The sequence below is a fragment of the Salvelinus alpinus genome, chromosome 31 (assembly GCF_045679555.1).
Source record: "Salvelinus alpinus chromosome 31, SLU_Salpinus.1, whole genome shotgun sequence".
In the NCBI taxonomy this organism is placed as follows: domain Eukaryota; kingdom Metazoa; phylum Chordata; class Actinopteri; order Salmoniformes; family Salmonidae; genus Salvelinus; species Salvelinus alpinus.
In genome coordinates this window covers 13311634-13330067 of record NC_092116.1, presented here as the reverse complement: position 1 = coordinate 13330067, position 18434 = coordinate 13311634, and the positions used below count along the sequence as shown (strand labels likewise).

The 18434-nt window shown below is 39.9% G+C and overlaps 1 protein-coding gene across 9 annotated transcripts in view; it reads right to left on the bottom strand.

Moving 5' to 3' along the window:
- Positions 1–18434, bottom strand: part of LOC139561888 (adhesion G protein-coupled receptor L3-like) — a 336416-nt gene that overhangs the window by 56656 nt on the left and 261326 nt on the right. For all 9 annotated transcript variants that reach the window (XM_071379279.1, XM_071379281.1, XM_071379283.1 and 6 more), the window contains 2 exons: positions 9717–9836; positions 3254–3459 (listed from right to left, as the gene is read on the bottom strand). In XM_071379279.1, the coding sequence (XP_071235380.1) occupies positions 3254–3459; positions 9717–9836 (326 nt within the window). The remainder of the gene's footprint in view (positions 1–3253; positions 3460–9716; positions 9837–18434) is intronic.

The following is an 18434-nucleotide window of genomic DNA, read 5'->3' as shown; positions in this document are numbered from 1 at the left end:
TCAGCCCAGTCAAAACTGTTCGCTGCCCTGGCACCCCAATGGTGGAACAAACTCCCTCACGACGCCAGGACAGCGGAGTCAATCACCACCTTCCGGAGACACCTGAAACCCCACCTCTTCAAGGAATACCTAGGATAAAGCAATCCTTCTGCCCCCCCCCCCCCCCCTTAAAAGATTTAGATGCACTATTTTAGAAGACTCAGAATGCTCTTTTAGAAGACTCAGAATGCTCTTTTAGAAGACTCCGAATGCTCTTTGAGAAGACTCCGAATGCTCTTTGAGAAGACTTAGAATGCTCGTTTAGAAGACTTAGAATGCTCTTTTAGAAGACTTAGAATACTCTTTTAGAAGACTTAGAATACTCTTTTAGAAGACTTAGAATGCTCTTTTAGAAGACTTAGAATACTCTTTTAGAAGACTCAGAATACTCTTTAGAAGACTTAGAATACTCTTTTAGAAGACTTAGAATGCTCGTTTAGAAGACTTAGAATGCTCGTTTAGAAGACTTAGAATACTCTTTTAGAAGACTTAGAATACTCTTTTAGAAGACTTAGAATACTCTTTTAGAAGACTTAGAATACTCTTTTAGAAGACTTAGAATACTCTTTACAATAGTCTACTGTTTAGAAGACTTAGAATACTGTTTAGAAGACTCAGAATGTCCTTTTAGAAGACTCAGAATACTCTTTTATAAATGTAAATGTTTACAATAGTCTACTGTTTAGAAGACTCAAAATGCTCTTTAGAAGACTCAGAATGCCCTTTTAGAAGACTCAGAATGCCCTTTTAGAAGACTCAGAATGCCCTTTTAGAAGACTCAGAATGCTCTTTTAGAAGACTCAGAATGCTCTTTTAGAAGACTCAGAATGCTCTTTTAGAAGACTCAGAATGCTCTTTTAGAAGACTTAGAATGCTCTTTTAGAAGACTTAGAATGCTCGTTTAGAAGACTTAGAATGCTCGTTTAGAAGACTTAGAATGCTCGTTTAGAAGACTTAGAATGCTCTTTTAGAAGACTTAGAATACTCTTTTAGAAGACTTAGAATACTCTTTTAGAAGACTTAGAATACTCTTTTAGAAGACTTAGAATACTCTTTACAATAGAATACTCTTTTAAAAGACTTAGAATACTCTTTTAGAAGACTCAGAATGCTCTTTTAGAAGACTCAGAATGCTCTTTTAGAAGACTCAGAATGCTCTTTTAGAAGACTCAGAATGCTCTTTTAGAAGACTCAGAATGCTCTTTTAGAAGACTCAGAATACTCTTTAGAAGACTCAGAATACTCTTTAGAAGACTTAGAATACTCTTTTAGAAGACTTAGAATACTCTTTTAGAAGACTTAGAATACTCTTTTAGAAGACTTAGAATACTCTTTTAGAAGACTTAGAATACTCTTTTAGAGGACTTAGAATACTCTTTACAATAGTCTACTGTTTAGAGGACTTAGAATACTGTTTAGAAGACTCAGAATGTCCTTTTAGAAGACTCAGAATGCCCTTTTAGAAGACTCAGAATGCTCGTTTAGAAGACTCAGAATGCTCTTTTAGAAGACTTAGAATACTCTTTTAGAAGACTTAGAATACTCTTTTAGAAGACTTAGAATACTCTTTTAGAAGACTTAGAATACTCTTTACAATAGTCTACTGTTTAGAAGACTCAAAATGCTCTTTAGAAGACTCAGAAGGCCCTTTTAGAAGACTCAGAATGCCCTTTTAGAAGACTCAGAATGCCCTTTTAGAAGACTCAGAATACTCTTTTAGAAGACTTAGAATACTCTTTTAGAAGACTTAGAATACTCTTTTAGAAGACTCAGAATACTCTTTAGAAGACTTAGAATGCTCGTTTAGAAGACTTAGAATGCTCGTTTAGAAGACTTAGAATGCTCGTTTAGAAGACTTAGAATGCTCTTTTAGAAGACTTAGAATACTCTTTTAGAAGACTTAGAATACTCTTTTAGAAGACTTAGAATACTCTTTTAGAAGACTTAGAATACTCTTTACAATAGTCTACTGTTTAGAAGACTTAGAATACTCTTTTAGAAGACTCAGAATGTCCTTTTAGAAGACTCAGAATACTCTTTTAGAAGACTTAGAATACTCTTTTAGAAGACTCAGAATGCTCTTTTAGAAGACTCAGAATGCTCTTTTAGAAGACTCAGAATGCTCTTTTAGAAGACTCAGAATGCTCTTTTAGAAGACTCAGAATGCTCTTTTAGAAGACTCAGAATGCTCTTTTAGAAGACTCAGAATGCTCGTTTAGAAGACTTAGAATGCTCTTTTAGAAGACTTAGAATGCTCTTTTAGAAGACTTAGAATACTCTTTAAGAAGACTTAGAATACTATTTACAATAGTCTACTATTTAGAAGACACAGCACAGAGCAGTTCAGAAGACCACATGTCCTGTCACAAGTGCAAGTCTAGGGAACCGCATACACTTATATAAGAGCACTGTTTTATTGAGATTAGACCAGTGGGCCGAGAAAAAGGTAGGAAAGCGGCAGTGGCCTACATTATCCTCAGACAGTTCTAGCACTGTGTCTTCTGACAAAACTAGGAATTAAGCGAAAGGCAGGTGTCCCCGGTAATAACTGCATTGACCCCGAGTGTGACATTTCCAGTTTCGTTTTGAAAAAAACATAAGCTCTCTCTCTCTCTCTTATATTTTATTTTAGTGTTCCTCTCCCTCTCTTTACCTCTCTCGTTTTTCTCAAACTCCTTCTCCTCACAAACTGTCCCTCCCACACACTGCACACACACAGTCATCTGCAAGTTACTCTCAAGGTCTTTCAACCTGCCTAATAATGGCTCTGGGCGCTGTTGGGAGTCGTGCGAGGGGAAGATAATGCAGTCGGGGAGGAAGTTAATGCTTCGGCAATGACTAACCAGCCTCCAGGGACGACCAATAGAACGCTGCTATCACCCTAGCCTTCCAGGTTAGACAGTTCTGTTCTTACACTAATAGGGAGAAAACTAATGAAAACAAAGTTGTGCATCATCAATATGTTATGATAGATTACTCTTTGTTCTTCGTGCTTTCTTCTTGTCAAAGAAATTGAGGTAAAAATTGAAGGGGTGACTTCTTTCATTATTTTACAAGTCGAAAATGGACGTACCAATCCCAAATTGCTCCTTTCAGAAAAAAAGTGTGTCCACCAAGGTGTCTAGTAGTGAATTCAATGATAATCCCAAAGTGTGTATGTGTGTGTGTTTTGTGTGCACACGTCCGTGTGTGTGTGTGTGTGTGTGTGTCGTACCTGCAGGTGTTTCAAGGTGAATATGACCGGTTCAGACAGGTAGACTTTGTTGCTTTCTTTGTTGATGGCTGCTGTGATGACGGGAGAATTGACAATGACAGAGTAGTTGGTGGCCATGGCTTCCCTGCCCAGTTTCATGCTGGCATTCTCTGTAGACAGGTAGGCACCGATGTGTTTATACAGGACGAAGGCCATCCGGATCTCTCCTAGGAAATACAATATGACATCACAGCTTGAAAATCCTCTCCTAATCTCCTCCCCTTTGTTTGTAGTGACAGGTGAAAACAAAAATGGCGGAAGATCATCATTAGGCTGGCTTTAACCTGTTCTTTCAGATCAGAGCAATTAAGGTGAGGAAGATCTTTAAGGCAATAGAGACAGCCCCTGCCACCACTGACATAGCCTGAATGTGTGTTATTGAAATGCATTGATCATATTTTACCATAAAATAGAATGCTATTGTATACAGTATGTGACTGAAAAGGGCAAATTGAGGTTTAAGTAGCAGGGAAAGTAGTGCCAGAAAACAAAAATAAATCCAAAGGTGAAAAATGACCATCTGGTCAAAATGTTTTGTATTTTTTGTGAATAAAGGGATAGCTTGTAAACCTAGGCTAGATGTTGCTAAGGTTTATATGCCTATGAGAATCCAGTCAACCTTTGGAACCGTTTTGGAAGTGCCTTGCTCAAGGGCGAAACGGCATTGGATGCACTACAGTTTAACTGACAGGTGTCAAATGTTGCGGTTCAACAGAATCAATATGTTTTGAGGTACGGTAATTCATTCCTTTTAGATGTTTGATTCCACAGGATTAGGGAGAGTTGAAACTACTTAGGCCAACTAATATAGCAAATTGATTAAATGCATTCGCTGCTCCGAGCACGTTATCAACAGCAATAAAGGTGTCGAGGCTGAAAAAAAATACCTCAGTAAGGTACGAGAGGTCGATTTAATTCAACTTCAACGAAATGTCATTATTGCCTACACTGACAAAGGGAACGGTTACTCTTCATTATTTCCTTCCCCACTCCCTTATCGCTCACCTGGCGTCTTTCTTTAGGCTTCCGATATGAAAGAACACTCCCCTCCCGCCTCGACTTGGATCACTTACTCGGGATGAAAGGAAAACAATTTGTGTGCAACCTCTCGATGAACAGGAAATAGAAACACATCTCGACATATAATGAAGCACTGCTGGACATAAGCTTATTCATCGAGTGGAGAGTGGTGAGCACGCGGTAAGAGATTAGTTCATTTGCATGAACAAGTAATAAAGTCCAAAAATTGTCAGCGCCGCTCCCATAGATAGCCCCGTATTGTGTATAATAGCCTCATTACAGTTTAGGAGCAGCTCTTGAACACAACTAATTCCGCAACCAGGGACCCTCCTTTGCCCATTTGAAGTCAGTAAAAAAGCGCTATACTTTATCAGACCTTGTGTTAGGGGTGGAAAACCCTCCTCATGGAGGGCTACCCATCTGCTAGGCTCTCTCTCCAGCCCTTATCTAACACAGCTGATTATACTAATTAGCTGCTTTCCATGACCTTGATAGTAGGCAGAATCAGGTGTGTTATAACATGGTTGGAGCTAAATGTAGACACATTAGCTCTCAAGGAGGGTTGGTCACCTCTGCCTGAAACCTACACTATGTTGGTACTCTTTCCATTATATTGATGTTATTCAAGGGAAAGTATGAAATTACTCTGTAACGGGTATGGCAGACCAATCCAAACTCATCTCTCGGCATGTCCAGCCCACTCATTATCTCAGCCAATCATGGCTGCTAGGCTCTCTCTGCTACTTTCCCTGCCAGTGGTTACACTGGTACTTATACCACTTCTAAGGGTGGATTCAAACCAGACAAACTGATGCGTAAGAAACGCAGCAGATCAATGGTTTTCAGTAAGAGCAGTGCATTGGGGGAGTGCCCCGGACATGGGTTTTTCTAGAAACTAGGGTACCAGGGAGGATTTCGTACACTGGATGACTTGTTTCCGCTGTTTATAAGTGACTGATAATAATCTGACAATTTGTTTTCATGTCATTACATTAAGATATAAGAGGGGATCAATACTGTAGCTATATTCAATACAATTCACGAGTTGATTTAAAACCTTTCTCATGGTTGGTGTGTTGACAGACTTTTCACATACTGTAAAACATTACTTTTCTGTCCTCGCATTTACGGCAGTGTAAATTGTTGTTATATCATGTATGAATCATTAATCATCTAAATGAATCATTGAACTTGAACCCTGTAAGAATCCTGGATCTAGCTGTTGGACAGTTTTTCTGCGTCGAGACCTCAGAAATGCAGTGTACCTACGTAACATGTTGTGTCACCTTATGTTACGGGGTGAAAACAGTTCATGGCTACACAAATCCACAAAAATGTAAGCGATTGTAAAATCGAATGCTTCTAACCGAAAGAGTCACCTTATTTTGATACCAGTCTTAGTCGTTTTAACGCAAATATAATTACGTCTTAGTCATATTTTTGTCTTTGAATAATGATTTAGTCTAGTTATTGTCAAAATTACAGTGGGCCATTTTAGTCAACTAAATGCCCTCTAATTTTTGCCACATCACATTCGTATTGCCTCAATAACCTAGAGTAAACATATATCACTGACTTCGATGTGCACAAACATACATAGCCTTGTCCTACCAACATATTCTCTTCCCAACAGCAGAAATATGACAAACATGTACAGTTCCTTCAGAAAGTATTCACACCCCTTCACTTTTTCCAATGTGGTTGTGTTATAGTCTGAATTGATTACAATGTAGATGTTCTTGTCACACACACAATATCCCATAATGTCAAAGAAAAACACCTATTGGTAGATGGGTAAAAACAATATTTTAAAAAAGCAGACATTGAATATCCCTTTGACCATGGTGAAGTTATTAATTACACTTTAGATGGTTTGTCAATTCACTCAGTTACTACAAAGATTAAGGCGTCCTTCCTAACTCAGTTGCCGGAAAGGAAGAAAACTGCTCAGGGATTTCACCATGAGGCCAATGGTGACTTTAAAATAGTTACAGAGTTTAATGGCTGTTTAATGGCATTAATGGCGTTACCGAACGTTGCAGATAGAAATTCCATGAGTAGAGACAACGTTATTCCTTATTTAACATGTCAGAGAGGCATGTTTGTTCTACATAGCACCTGGCTATGCAATGCAGTGGGGAAAGTGGGAGGGTTGAGTGAGACTACAAATTCAAAGTCAGCCTACTTTTCTATACTCACAGGAAAGAAAAACATGGCTAGACTGTCGTTTTACTATTCAACTCAAGTATGCTATTGTTTTTAATTTCATAAAGGAACTTGTGTTTCTTAACCAGGTGTAGGGTAGCTAACTAGAAGGCTGGTGGTGACTGGTTAGCTACGGGGAAGCAAGAGTCACTTGCAAAATGTGTATAATTGGAGGAGGAGCCGGAGTGGAGCAGTGGGAAGGACACTCATCTTGTCCTTCCTACTGCTGTACAGAACTGTGCTGTGCATCTGTGCTGCTAATATGTGACCCGTTTCAGGAGACTATGCGTATGTCGCGGCTCACTACTTCACAGGAGAGCTGTTTGAACGTAATTATTTTTAAAATTAAAATGCGTTTTTGACAGAAATGCCTTCAAGAACATGTGAACTTTCATGTGCCTTAATAACAAACGTATGTGCCATCTGTAAATACTAATAAAAACTTAAAATTACGAGCCTAGTTGGTTAAGCCACAGAGAAAGTCAGCAACCTTCACGCTAGCCATGATTGGCTGAGATAATGAGTGGGCTGGACATGCCGAGAGATGAGTTTGGATTGGTCTGCCATATAGCACGCTTCTGTCTATTTGAGCTGGTCAGTATTTCTAGGTAATCCTTTCTAACGAGGCTATTTTTTAAATGTATCGCGTAGGAAAACTGCATAAGCCTAATGTCAAGTTAAAGTGTACTTTTAGCTAGCTAACGTTAGCTGGTTGGCTCGCTAGCTAACGTTACGTGTATGCTCGCCACTTTCTGGAGGACCGAGTTTTCAAATCAGTGGAATTTAAGTATGATAGCTAAGGACATGGAGAAAACACCGGTCTCCGGATTACATCTTCAAACTAATGGCAACCATGGCATCTGACAGGAGACGCGTCCATCCAGATATTACACAATTTTGACAGGTGATTTCATTTGTGATTATTATTATTTGACCATGCTGGTCATTTATGAACATTTGAACATCTTGGCCATGTTCTGTTATAATCTCCACCCGGCACAGCCAGAAGAGGACTGCCCCCCCCTCATAGCCTGGTTCCTCTCTAGGTTTCTTCCTAGGTTTTGGCCTTTCTAGGGAGTTTTTCCTAGCCACCGTGCTTCTACACCTGCATTGCTTGCTGTTTGGGGTTTTAGGCTGGGTTTCTGTACAGCACTTTGAGATATAAGCTGATGTAAGAAGGGCTATATAAATACATTTGATTTGATTTGAAAGTGTACTGTTAGCTAGCTAGCTAACGTTACGTGTATGATCTTATTATTCGTATCTCAGAGCCATTTGCTTGGCTAGTTATAGCCTAATGTAAGCTAGCTAACATTAAACCTGGTTGGTTAGCTACCTGCAGAATCATGCAGGGTAGTAATGTCATGAGTTGGGATTATGGTTTATTGTTTACCTAGCTAGGTACATGTCTTAACAAAAAAACTCATCTGAATGTGCCAGAGTGCAGAATAAATGCTGAATTTACAAACGGTCAACACCCGTTGAATATGGCCGGTGTCAGTAAACGTTGGCAAAAAAGTGTAATTAAATTGTTGCCAGCAGCACAGTTGCAGTCACCAACGCTCTGGATAACTTGAAAACAGCCTAACCAGCTCTGCTAGGGCAAGTAAAAGGGTCAGAGTGGGGTGTTCTCTCATGATGAGTGGGGTGTTCTCTCAAGCTAGCCAATGTTACGCAGTTAGCTTGGGTGCTTAACTGCCGTTGTGAGGTCAGAACGTTTGGATCAACCCTACTCATCGGCAAGAGCGTCCAGTGTGCTGTGCGCTCTGAGCGCTCAAAGTGAAACGCTCTGAATTTACGAACTGACAATCTGACAGCACAGTTGCAGTTACCAACGCTCTGGATAACAGAACAGCCTATCCAGATCTGCAAGGGCAAGTTATGTTCAGTGCGCTGTTCTCTCATTTGTGTCTGGAAGCAGCTAGCAAGTTAGCTTGGGTGCTTGAGTGCTGTTGTTAGTACAGAACGCTTGGATCAAACCTTAAAGAGATGGGTGGGGCTAAAGCTTAAGAGGGTGTGAACGATGCTGAATGGGTGTAGACAAAGAAGGGCTCTCCAGTAGTAGTACCAATAATTCAAAGGCCATTTTCTCAAAAGTGAGTTTACAAGTTTATCAACTTTCAAAGCATAATTACTTTCCCATTGTTCCTTAACGGTAGTGTATGATAAACTATTTTGTAGCTCTGAGTCTCTACTTTTATCCAATGTAAAAAAAAACATTTCAAATGTTGCTACATAAGACCGATTTGAGTCAGTCGGTTACATATTAATTGTGTTTATCACTGAAACGCTCTCAATCTCTCTCAAAAAATGTGTTCAGTCCACTTAGTAGTCAGATTTTAGTCACAGCGATAATTTTGTCTCGTCTACTGCGCAACACCCAATGCTATTCACCATAATTATTCTGGATATAATGACAGAGCCTAGTGGGTTCTCCACAATATGATCTGGTAATGAAAGAAGATCATAAATGCATTGTTTTTTCCATGTTACACCTGCAATTTTAAAACAATACAAGTAGCCTACTTGAACTTGAATTTGGAGCTCAGAAATGGAGGTACTGGGATAGGTCTACCTTGAAAATCTGACATTTCCTCAATTTGGTGTAATTATTGTAGCCAAATTATAAGTTATCTTGCTCCCTTATAATTATTAGTGATTACAGTTTTGATCAGCTTTGTGAGAGATGTGGCCACTTTCGTTTGTTTCCTGCCGCTTCAATTGTAGGGTGTTGCACTACTCTGTTGCGGTAAAACCAGGTGCGGTTAATATGAGGATGACAACATCTAATGGTTGCTTCAACAAATCCTTTCCGTTACAAACGGAACCAGGTTTTTGTGACTGTGTCGGCAACATAGGCCACAGAAAAATCAACATTTATTTAGTCAGGCAAGTCTACATTATTCTCACATATTTTAGAATATAATATTAATTTGAATATAAATGCATTGGCAAGGCCTAAAGAATGTATTATTCTTAAACTGGTAATGGGGTAATTACATTTTTTATTTTTATATTGCATGCTTTGTGGGGGCGGAGGGCTATATGTACAAGTATATAAGCTACAGAGTACGCAGGCTTTCGTTTCAGCCCAGCACCAGGTGATGGAACAAAAGCCTGCACACCTAAAAGCTGTTCAGGACTGGAGTTGGAGACGCTTGATGTACAGTAAAGATTTATTTAAGGCAAAGCCATTTACCATTTCTCCCATGCTGTTTCAAAGTGCTCGCCGACAGGGTGATGGAGTTGCCTTGGCCACTCTGTGGGAATTTCAGGTCGGGCAGATTTCCTTCCGTACTCATCCTGGCCACCTCCAGCTCTGGACAGAGGGAAATGAGAAGAACATGATCATTTAAATAACCTTATTATGAGGGGTGCAAGTGTTGACAGTTGATGCAAGACAATGCCATCTGGGATAACGTGAGCATTATGAGTCAAAATCCATGCACCCATCACTACGGTCTGTCAACCTACCAAAACATGTTAGCATTGAACAATAGCTTTTATGAAACTCAGTTCTGCTCTGACTGTGTGCATCATAGCACTGCTGTTTCAGTTCAGAGACAAAGCAGACAAGCGGGTAGCAGCAACAAAGTAATTAGAAACCCCCCCCCCCCCCCCCCCCCCCACATCAGCGGTTCCTGGGTGTGTTGAATGAAGTACATCGTCTTCTGATTTTGGAAAGCTTTGAAGACTAGCGTCTCGCTGAAGCCTCTGATCAAGCCTGAGTTATACACGTCTCACAACACTTCCTTCATCGAGCGAGGAGAAGTTCAGGTGTAATCCAGGGAGCCTTGTTGCACACTTCCTCGCTTTGTACAGTTGAAGAATGGTTGAAGCCGTCGAACGCTTTGCCCCACACTTCAAGGAAGCTATAATTTTTCAGGGTGAGCTGAGTGGAAAGCGATGGGTAGACAAGATAGAGACGGATGGTGAAGACAGCCAGGTTTTGGCGCACCGGCTCAACAGCTGTTGTGTCTGAGGCAAGATCATAATTTGTGGTTCAAAGTCTGCGGCATTGTATAGCAGCGGAACAGGAAGCATTAATAGGATATTGACAAAGAATCCTTTTATAAGCAATATCGTACTTTTCACGTGCTTGAATTTAGTTTGAGAATACAATTCAAGACACTGCCAGAAACCGATCAAAACAACAGTACCTCACCTCTATTCTTTTAAAGGCCCAGTGCAGTGAAAATGATTTGTTTGTCCTGTGTTTTGTATCATATTGTACAACAGCTGATGAAACTAACACTTTAAAACATTTGATCAATGTTATTTCCTGATAGTTGCTGGTTGAAAATACAATCTACAAAGGACCATCTAATCAGCTTGTTTGCATGGGCGGGAGTTTCACCTTGCCTAATGCACATCACCAGGCGATAAATTAATTATTAACCCCTTACGCTGGTGCGATTTGGTATAATTTGGCTCCCGAGTGGAGCAGCGGTCTAAGGCACTTCATCTCAGTGCAAGAGGCATCACTAGAGACCCTGGTTCGATCCCGGGCTGTATCAAAACCGGCCATGATTGGGAGTCCCATAGGGCGGCGCACAATTGACCCAGCATCATCGGTTTGGCCGGTGTAGGTCGTCATTGTAAAATAAGTATTTGTTCTTAACTGGCTTGCCTAGTTAAATAAAGGTTTTTAAAAAATGGTATAATCAGGACAATCCAAACATTACACTGTTGATTTTATGTGCATTTTACATTTACTGTACTTTTCGCACACATTTGTTGATAACAAAATCTTAAAATACTCTGGATACATTCAGTGATATGATAAGAATATTCCTGGAAAATTTGGGCAAGGTGCATTATAAGACAAAAAAATACAAGGGTTTGAGTGAGAGGTCTAACTTGTGTCTCCAAGTGGCAACACACCTCTCCAGTATGCACAGTTCATACGTAACTTCAATGCATGTTTATGACTCAAAGAAGAGTCTTCAACTATAACGTGCTACTTTGAACTCTCCTAGCTGTGCTGTTGAGGTACTAGAACAAGCACACATGTAGTTGTTTTGTTTGGAACACAGCCCTGCATCCCTGTCTTTACACAATCCCAAAAAGGTAAATTTGAATCACAATCTGTTCGGGTTGGCATAATTTGAAAGCGTGTTCTTTTGCTAACATGGCTTGCTAAATAACAAAATAAGATCATACAGTGTGAGGCTTTCACAAGGCAATTCAGAGAAACAGATCATAACCAGGGGTACGCACAATGCCGTCGAGGGTACGCCAAATAAAAATGTGATTCACGTTTTATATTTTTTTTTACAATTTCTTCACATTTTCAAACAGTACATTTATATTTTCCAACGGGGCTATACATTTGGATGAGGTTTTTTTCTCGCCTGAGTAGCCTCGTTTCACTGCCAAAAATAAAATTAAACCATCTAGTGTTCAGCGAAAGAACAACACAATGTCAAATACAGGTAGACTAGTCAAATAATTGACATCCAATCACATTAACCGTTACTCTATCACGGGAAACCTTCACTCTTGCACAGACATTTAGAAACGAAACATGACAATTTTCAAAATAAGACAAGGGAGTTTTTTGAGCGAGAATAAAGATTACTTTCGAGTGGTAAGACATGTATAAAAGCAACAGATACCATTAATAAGAAGGTGCTAGAAGTGTCTTATATGGTGAGCTACCGAGTGGCTAGGACAGGCAAGCCCTATACTATTGTGGAGGACTTAATTGTTTCCTGCTGCCACGGATATGGCTGGGACAATGCTGGGGGAAAGGCCAAAAAAACTATACAGACAATGCCTTCACCAAACAACACTGTTTCACAACGCATCAGTGACATGGCAGGAGATGTTTTGAAACAATTACTGCTTCGCATACAAGCCAGTGAATTCTATGCGTTACAGCTGGATGAGTCAACAGACGTGGCGGTCCTGGCACAGCTCCTGGTATATGTCCGTTACGTTTATGGGGGGTCAATTAAGGAAGACATCCTCTTCTGCAAACCACTTGAAACCAGGACAACAGGAGAGGATATTTTTTAAGTACTGGACAGCATTGTGACATCAAATGGACTTTGGTGATCAAAATGTGCTGGTATCTGTACTGATGGCGCAAAATCCATGACAGGGAGACATAGTGCGCTGGTTATCAAGAGGCAAAGTACTGACATTTTTTGGAATTTAGTTTTTTTTACTGACCACTTGTCTGACCGCTTCCATGATGACGAGTTTCTCACATGATTGGCCTATCTGGGTGATGTTTTTTCTCACCTGAATGAATCTAGGATAATTATCTAGGATAACAACCCAGGTTGTGACGCCATGTCATCTTGTAACTGTACATCAAGCCTAGTGATCATAAACGTTGACACTGTATATTACAATAGTCTTATGATATGGAAATGTGAAGCGCACGTTTGGACTAACGGGTGTTTGGCTTGATTGTGTGACAGCAAAACGGTATTAATTGTAAAAGGTGATCCTACAGCCTTCTTAGACTCAACAACACTGAAGCAACTATCAGCAGACAAAAATAAATAAATCACTAAAAACAGATCACCCGAGAAGAAATATTAGACAGTAAAACATTCGCGCGGAGAAAAACAACATGAATGGACCGTTTTCCCATAGAATTCTATTTAACATTTTGGGACAAAGTAGCGTCCCTATTTACACAAATGTGACCCGGTTCAGGAAGATAGGCATATGTCGCACATCACTACTTCACAGGAGAGGCATTTGAATGTCTTAAAAAAATATATCTAAATGCCTTCTGGAACATGCAAACTTAAATGTGCCTTAATAACAAACTTGTATTTATAATACCCATTACCCCACTGAAGACATTCTTTAAAAAGGTATTTACGCTTAATCCAGTATAAACTCATCTATAGAATGTACTGTAGTACATAGACAAAACTCACAAATTCTACAGAGTCATATCTTAAGTGTAAAACTAACAATGACTCAATCAATGCCTTCTGGGAATGTCCAAAGTTATGGGCGGAGTTAGAAAGTCGGCTGTCAGAAGTATTACAATGTAAATTTACTTTTAATCCGTCTGTCTGCATATTTCAAGACAGTTAGATACCCTATAGGTTGGATGATACTTTTCTCGTCAATCATCTTGAAAAAATGTATACTTAAAAACTGGAAATCGTATACGAGCACGAGTGTATAGAGCTACTAGCCCATTCAAAAAGAAAAAGAGTTACAAACCTCTCTGCCAATAACAGCTAGTTTTCCCCTCCCCACTCATCAGACCCCTCCCGAAATTCTTGCTTGAAATATTTTTTAGCTAAAAAGCTATTTTTGTCCTTTTTTAAAATATTTTTAGTAAGGTACTTAATTGTTACTCAGAAATGATTTGATATTGGTATAAAAATGGCTGCATTGGGCCTTTAAATACTGCAGTTGAACTTGTCGGGCACAATGGTACCAATGGAATATTCCCAAAAGTGCAAACCCTGCCCACCTGTCACTTCAGGCAGGTCCAATCGAACGCTATAAGTATTTGAAGAAAAACCAAAACTATTTGAACACAGGCCTGGACAGAGATGGGAGAGATGCCATCAAAGGTCTCAAACTTCTTTTAACTTCTGGCTTGAAGGCCAAGGTTACCTCAAACGCACAAAACAACTACAGAGGAAAGGCATAATCCTCCTATTGTGGCTACCCTTAAAAAATAGGTTGTTCTCATGCCATGCTTTCACTTTTAAAAAGAACATTAATATTAACATCCCTATTCCTTTGGAGATGGCGAGATGTATTCCTATTCAACTGGAAAGATACAATGGCAGAGATACCTACTGTAACAATCCCAAAACTCCAGGGTTAACTGAGTCAGTTGGAATGGTTTTCATGCTGGTGGATGAGCGATGACAAAAAGGCTTAAGACTGGCTTTAGGCATGGGACACAGTCGCAATAGATTCTGTTGTGCACGAGGTAGCATTCAAAGCTGATTTAAATCATATGCTAATCGGCAGAAATCTGCTCATAAGATTAACGATGAGAGGGAGTGATGCACACACACACACACACACACACACACACACACACACACACACACACACACACACACACACACACACACACACACACACACACACACACACACACACACACACACACACACACACACACACACACACACACACACACACACGCAAACACACAAAAGGTGTACAGAAGCTTAACATACTGTATATGCAGGCACGCACACGCACACACCACCAACCCCATCCATAGGCGCGCACACCCAGACACACACACTAACAATGTTACTGGGAGCTCGTTTAGTGAGGTGTACATACTACCAGTAACCAGAGCATGAAAACAGGAAACATCTCCTGGATTTTGTATTGCTTGTGAGTACATAAAAATGTATATTTTAATGTAGAAAATAATACATTCAGTGCCTTCAGAAGGTATTCATACCCCTTATTCCACATTTTGTTGTGTTGTACCCTGAAATCAACATTTATTAAATATACTTTCTCACCCATCTACACACAATACCCCATAATGACAAAGTGAAAGCATGTTTTTTATACATTTTTGGAAATGTATTTTAAATGGAATACAGAAATCTCATTTACATAAGCAGCTGTGAGTCATTCTGGGTAAGTCTAAGAGCTTTGCAAACCTGGATTGTACAATATTTGCACATTATAATTTGTTTAATTCTTCAAGCTCTGTCAAGTTGGTTGTTGATCATTGCTAGATAGCCATTTTCAAGTCTTGCCATAGATTTAAGTCAAAGTTGTAACTAGGCCACTCAGGAACATTCAATGTTGCTTTGGTAAGCAACTCCAGTGTATATTTGGCCTTGTGTTTTAGGTTGTTGTCCTGCTGAAAGTTGAATTTGTCTCCCAGTGTCTTTTGGAAAGCAGACAACCAGGTTTCCCTTTAGGATTTTCCTGTGCTTAGCTCCCTTCTGTTTCTTTTTATCCTAAACAAAACTTCCTATTCCTTGCCGCTAACAAGCATACCCATAACATGATGCAGACACCACCATGCTTGGAAATATGAACAGTGATGTGTTGTTGGATTTGCCACAAATGTACCTTTTATTCAGGACAATAAGTTCATGTTGTAGCCACTTTCTTGCAGTTTTACATTAATGGCTTATTGCAAACAGGATGCATGTTTTGGAATATGTTTTATTATGTACAGGCTTCCTTTTCACTCTGTAAATTAGGTTACTATTGTTGAGTAACTACAATGTTGTTGATCCATCCTCCTAAAAATTTCTAAAAACATAATTCCACTAACATTATGGGTTATTGTGTAGGCCAGTGACACCAAATCTCAATTTAATCTATACTAAACTATAATATAAATGTAACATGGAACAATTTCAAAGATTTTACTGAGTTACAGCTCATATAATGAAATCAGGCAATTGAAATACATTCCTTGGGCCCTAATCTATGGATTTCACATGACTGGGAATACAGATATGCATCTGTTGGTTACAGATATCTTATTTTTTTTAAAGTGAGGGCGTGGATCAGAAAACCAGTCAGTATCTGGTGTGGCTACCATTTGCCTCATGCAGCACGACACATCTCCTTTGCAGAGTTGATTAGGCTGTTGAGTGTGACCTGTGGAATGTTGTCCCACTCCTCTTCAATGGCTGTATGAAGTTGCTAGATATTGGCGGGAACTGGAACATGCTGTCGTACACTTCGATCCAGAGCATCCCAAACATGCTCAATGGGTAACATTGTCTAGTGAGTATGCAGGCCATGGAAGAACTGGGACAATTACAGCTTCCAGGAATTGTGTACAGATCCTTTTGAGATGAGGCTGTGCATCATCATGCTGAAACGTGAGATGATGGCGGCGGATGAATGGCACGATAATAAGCCTCAGGATCTCGTCACGGTATCTCTGTGCATTCAAATTGCCAACGATAAACTGCAATTGTGTTTGTTGTCCTTGGCTTATGCTTGCCAATACCATAACCCCACTGTCACCATGGGGCATTCCATTCATAACGTTGACATCAGCAAACCGCTTGCACACTCAACTTGTGAGGCCGGTTGGACGTACTGCCAAATTCTTTAAATGACGTTGGAAGCTGCTTTTGGTAGAGAAATGAACATTAAATTCTGGTGGACATTCCTACCATGCCAATAGAATGACAATTGCAATCTCCTGTTAAAATGTGAGGCATTGTGTTGTGTGACAAAACTGCACCTTTTAGAGTGGCCTTTTATTGTCCCCAGCACAAAGTGCTCCTGTGTAATGAGCATGCTATTTAATCAGCTTCTAGATATGCCACACCTGTCAGGTGCATGGATTATCTTGACAAGGAGAAATGCTCACTAACAGGGATGTAAACAAATTTGTACACAACATTTGAGAGAAATAAGCTTTTTGTGCGTATGGAACATTTCTGGGATCTTTTATTTCAGCTCATGAAACATGGCACCAACACTTCACATGTTGCGTATATATTTTTGTTCATTTCTATTTTAAATTGAGGCTGTAACACAACAAAGTGTGGAAAAAGTCAAGGGGTGTGAATACCTTCTGAAGGCACTATACATTCTGCAATAATTGCCTTTGAAAGAGCAAACATCAAAGCAGTGGACACACTGTTATGTTGTGGGTCTCTCAATACTAATGTACTTGGAGGGGTGGGCACCTGGGACCGCTGGTGACAAACAAACCTTATTGGCTGGCAAACTAGGCAGAGCAAGGCCTAGTAAACATGTCACTGTGCATGATTAACCTGACTACCTCCATGAAGGATATAAAAACACATCTGCCGAGGGGGGTGGGGAGGTGGTTCGCCGTGAGGAGATTGTTTTGTTTCCTTTCAAACGGGGCTAAGATCCCTTAATATCCTGATAAATTGAGTGCCAGAGACAATAAATTCCCATTTTTTAAATTCCCCAATGCTGGCTGCTTCTTTCGACTTGGCAGACCTATATTTTTAGGTTGCCATGGTAGCAGGAGACAAAAAAAATCCAAAATCCCTTTAAGCTAAAGGAGATATATCATCTTTCCTTAATGTTCAATACACGCTGGCCGTTTCTTCAGCTCGCAAACATGTTTCATTTACTCGCCTCCTTCCCCTTCCCTTTCCCCGTTCCTTACAACTGTTTTCAGCAACCGTTTTAAATGTGAACTGCTGATTTGTTAAGTCCACAATTCAACAACTGATGAAGCCAGTGGTTCAAAATGTTTGTGTCATCCAACAGATCTTCCTGTTTCATCTCCCAGGGGCACGAGGAAGAACATGTCTCACAAACACACAGCTAAGGGCTTATCGTGGGAGAAGAGTGTCAACATTCCACTTTCACTCAGCTGCTATTTGTATATTTCAATCCCCAAAAGACCAGGATGCATAGAACCGGGGTTAACTCAAGTTAAGGAATTCGTACAGATATAAATAGGGTAATTTAAGATAATTAGGTACATTTACAGGTGACCACCAACGGAGAGGTCACCTACTCCCAACTGGGATGAACTTGCCCCCTAAGAGTCTGGGAATGTTTAGTGGTTGACATTTGATCTCGTTTGGAATTCTCAAGAGCGCATTGGTCGTTATTAGAGCACCCAGGATCAATAGCAAGAAGTAACCTGAACTATGGATGCGTCCCAAATGGCATCCCATTCCGAATTGTGTGCACTACTTTTGAACAGGGCCCATAGGGTTCTGGACATAACTAGTGCACTATATAGGGAATAGGGTACAGTTTGGTACGCAACTAATGAGTAGAACCAGAGATGAGACACTTGATATAGCTATACTTATTTGAAAGACAACTTAATCAAATATTCTGGAGAACAACACAATTAAATCAAGTATTTTTTTAAACCAACACTAGAACCACTTAATTTATTACTGACATTTTTTTAAGACATGCCCCCATTCATCCTTGACTTTTCCTAAATAAGTCTATATAACACACTGTCGGTGTT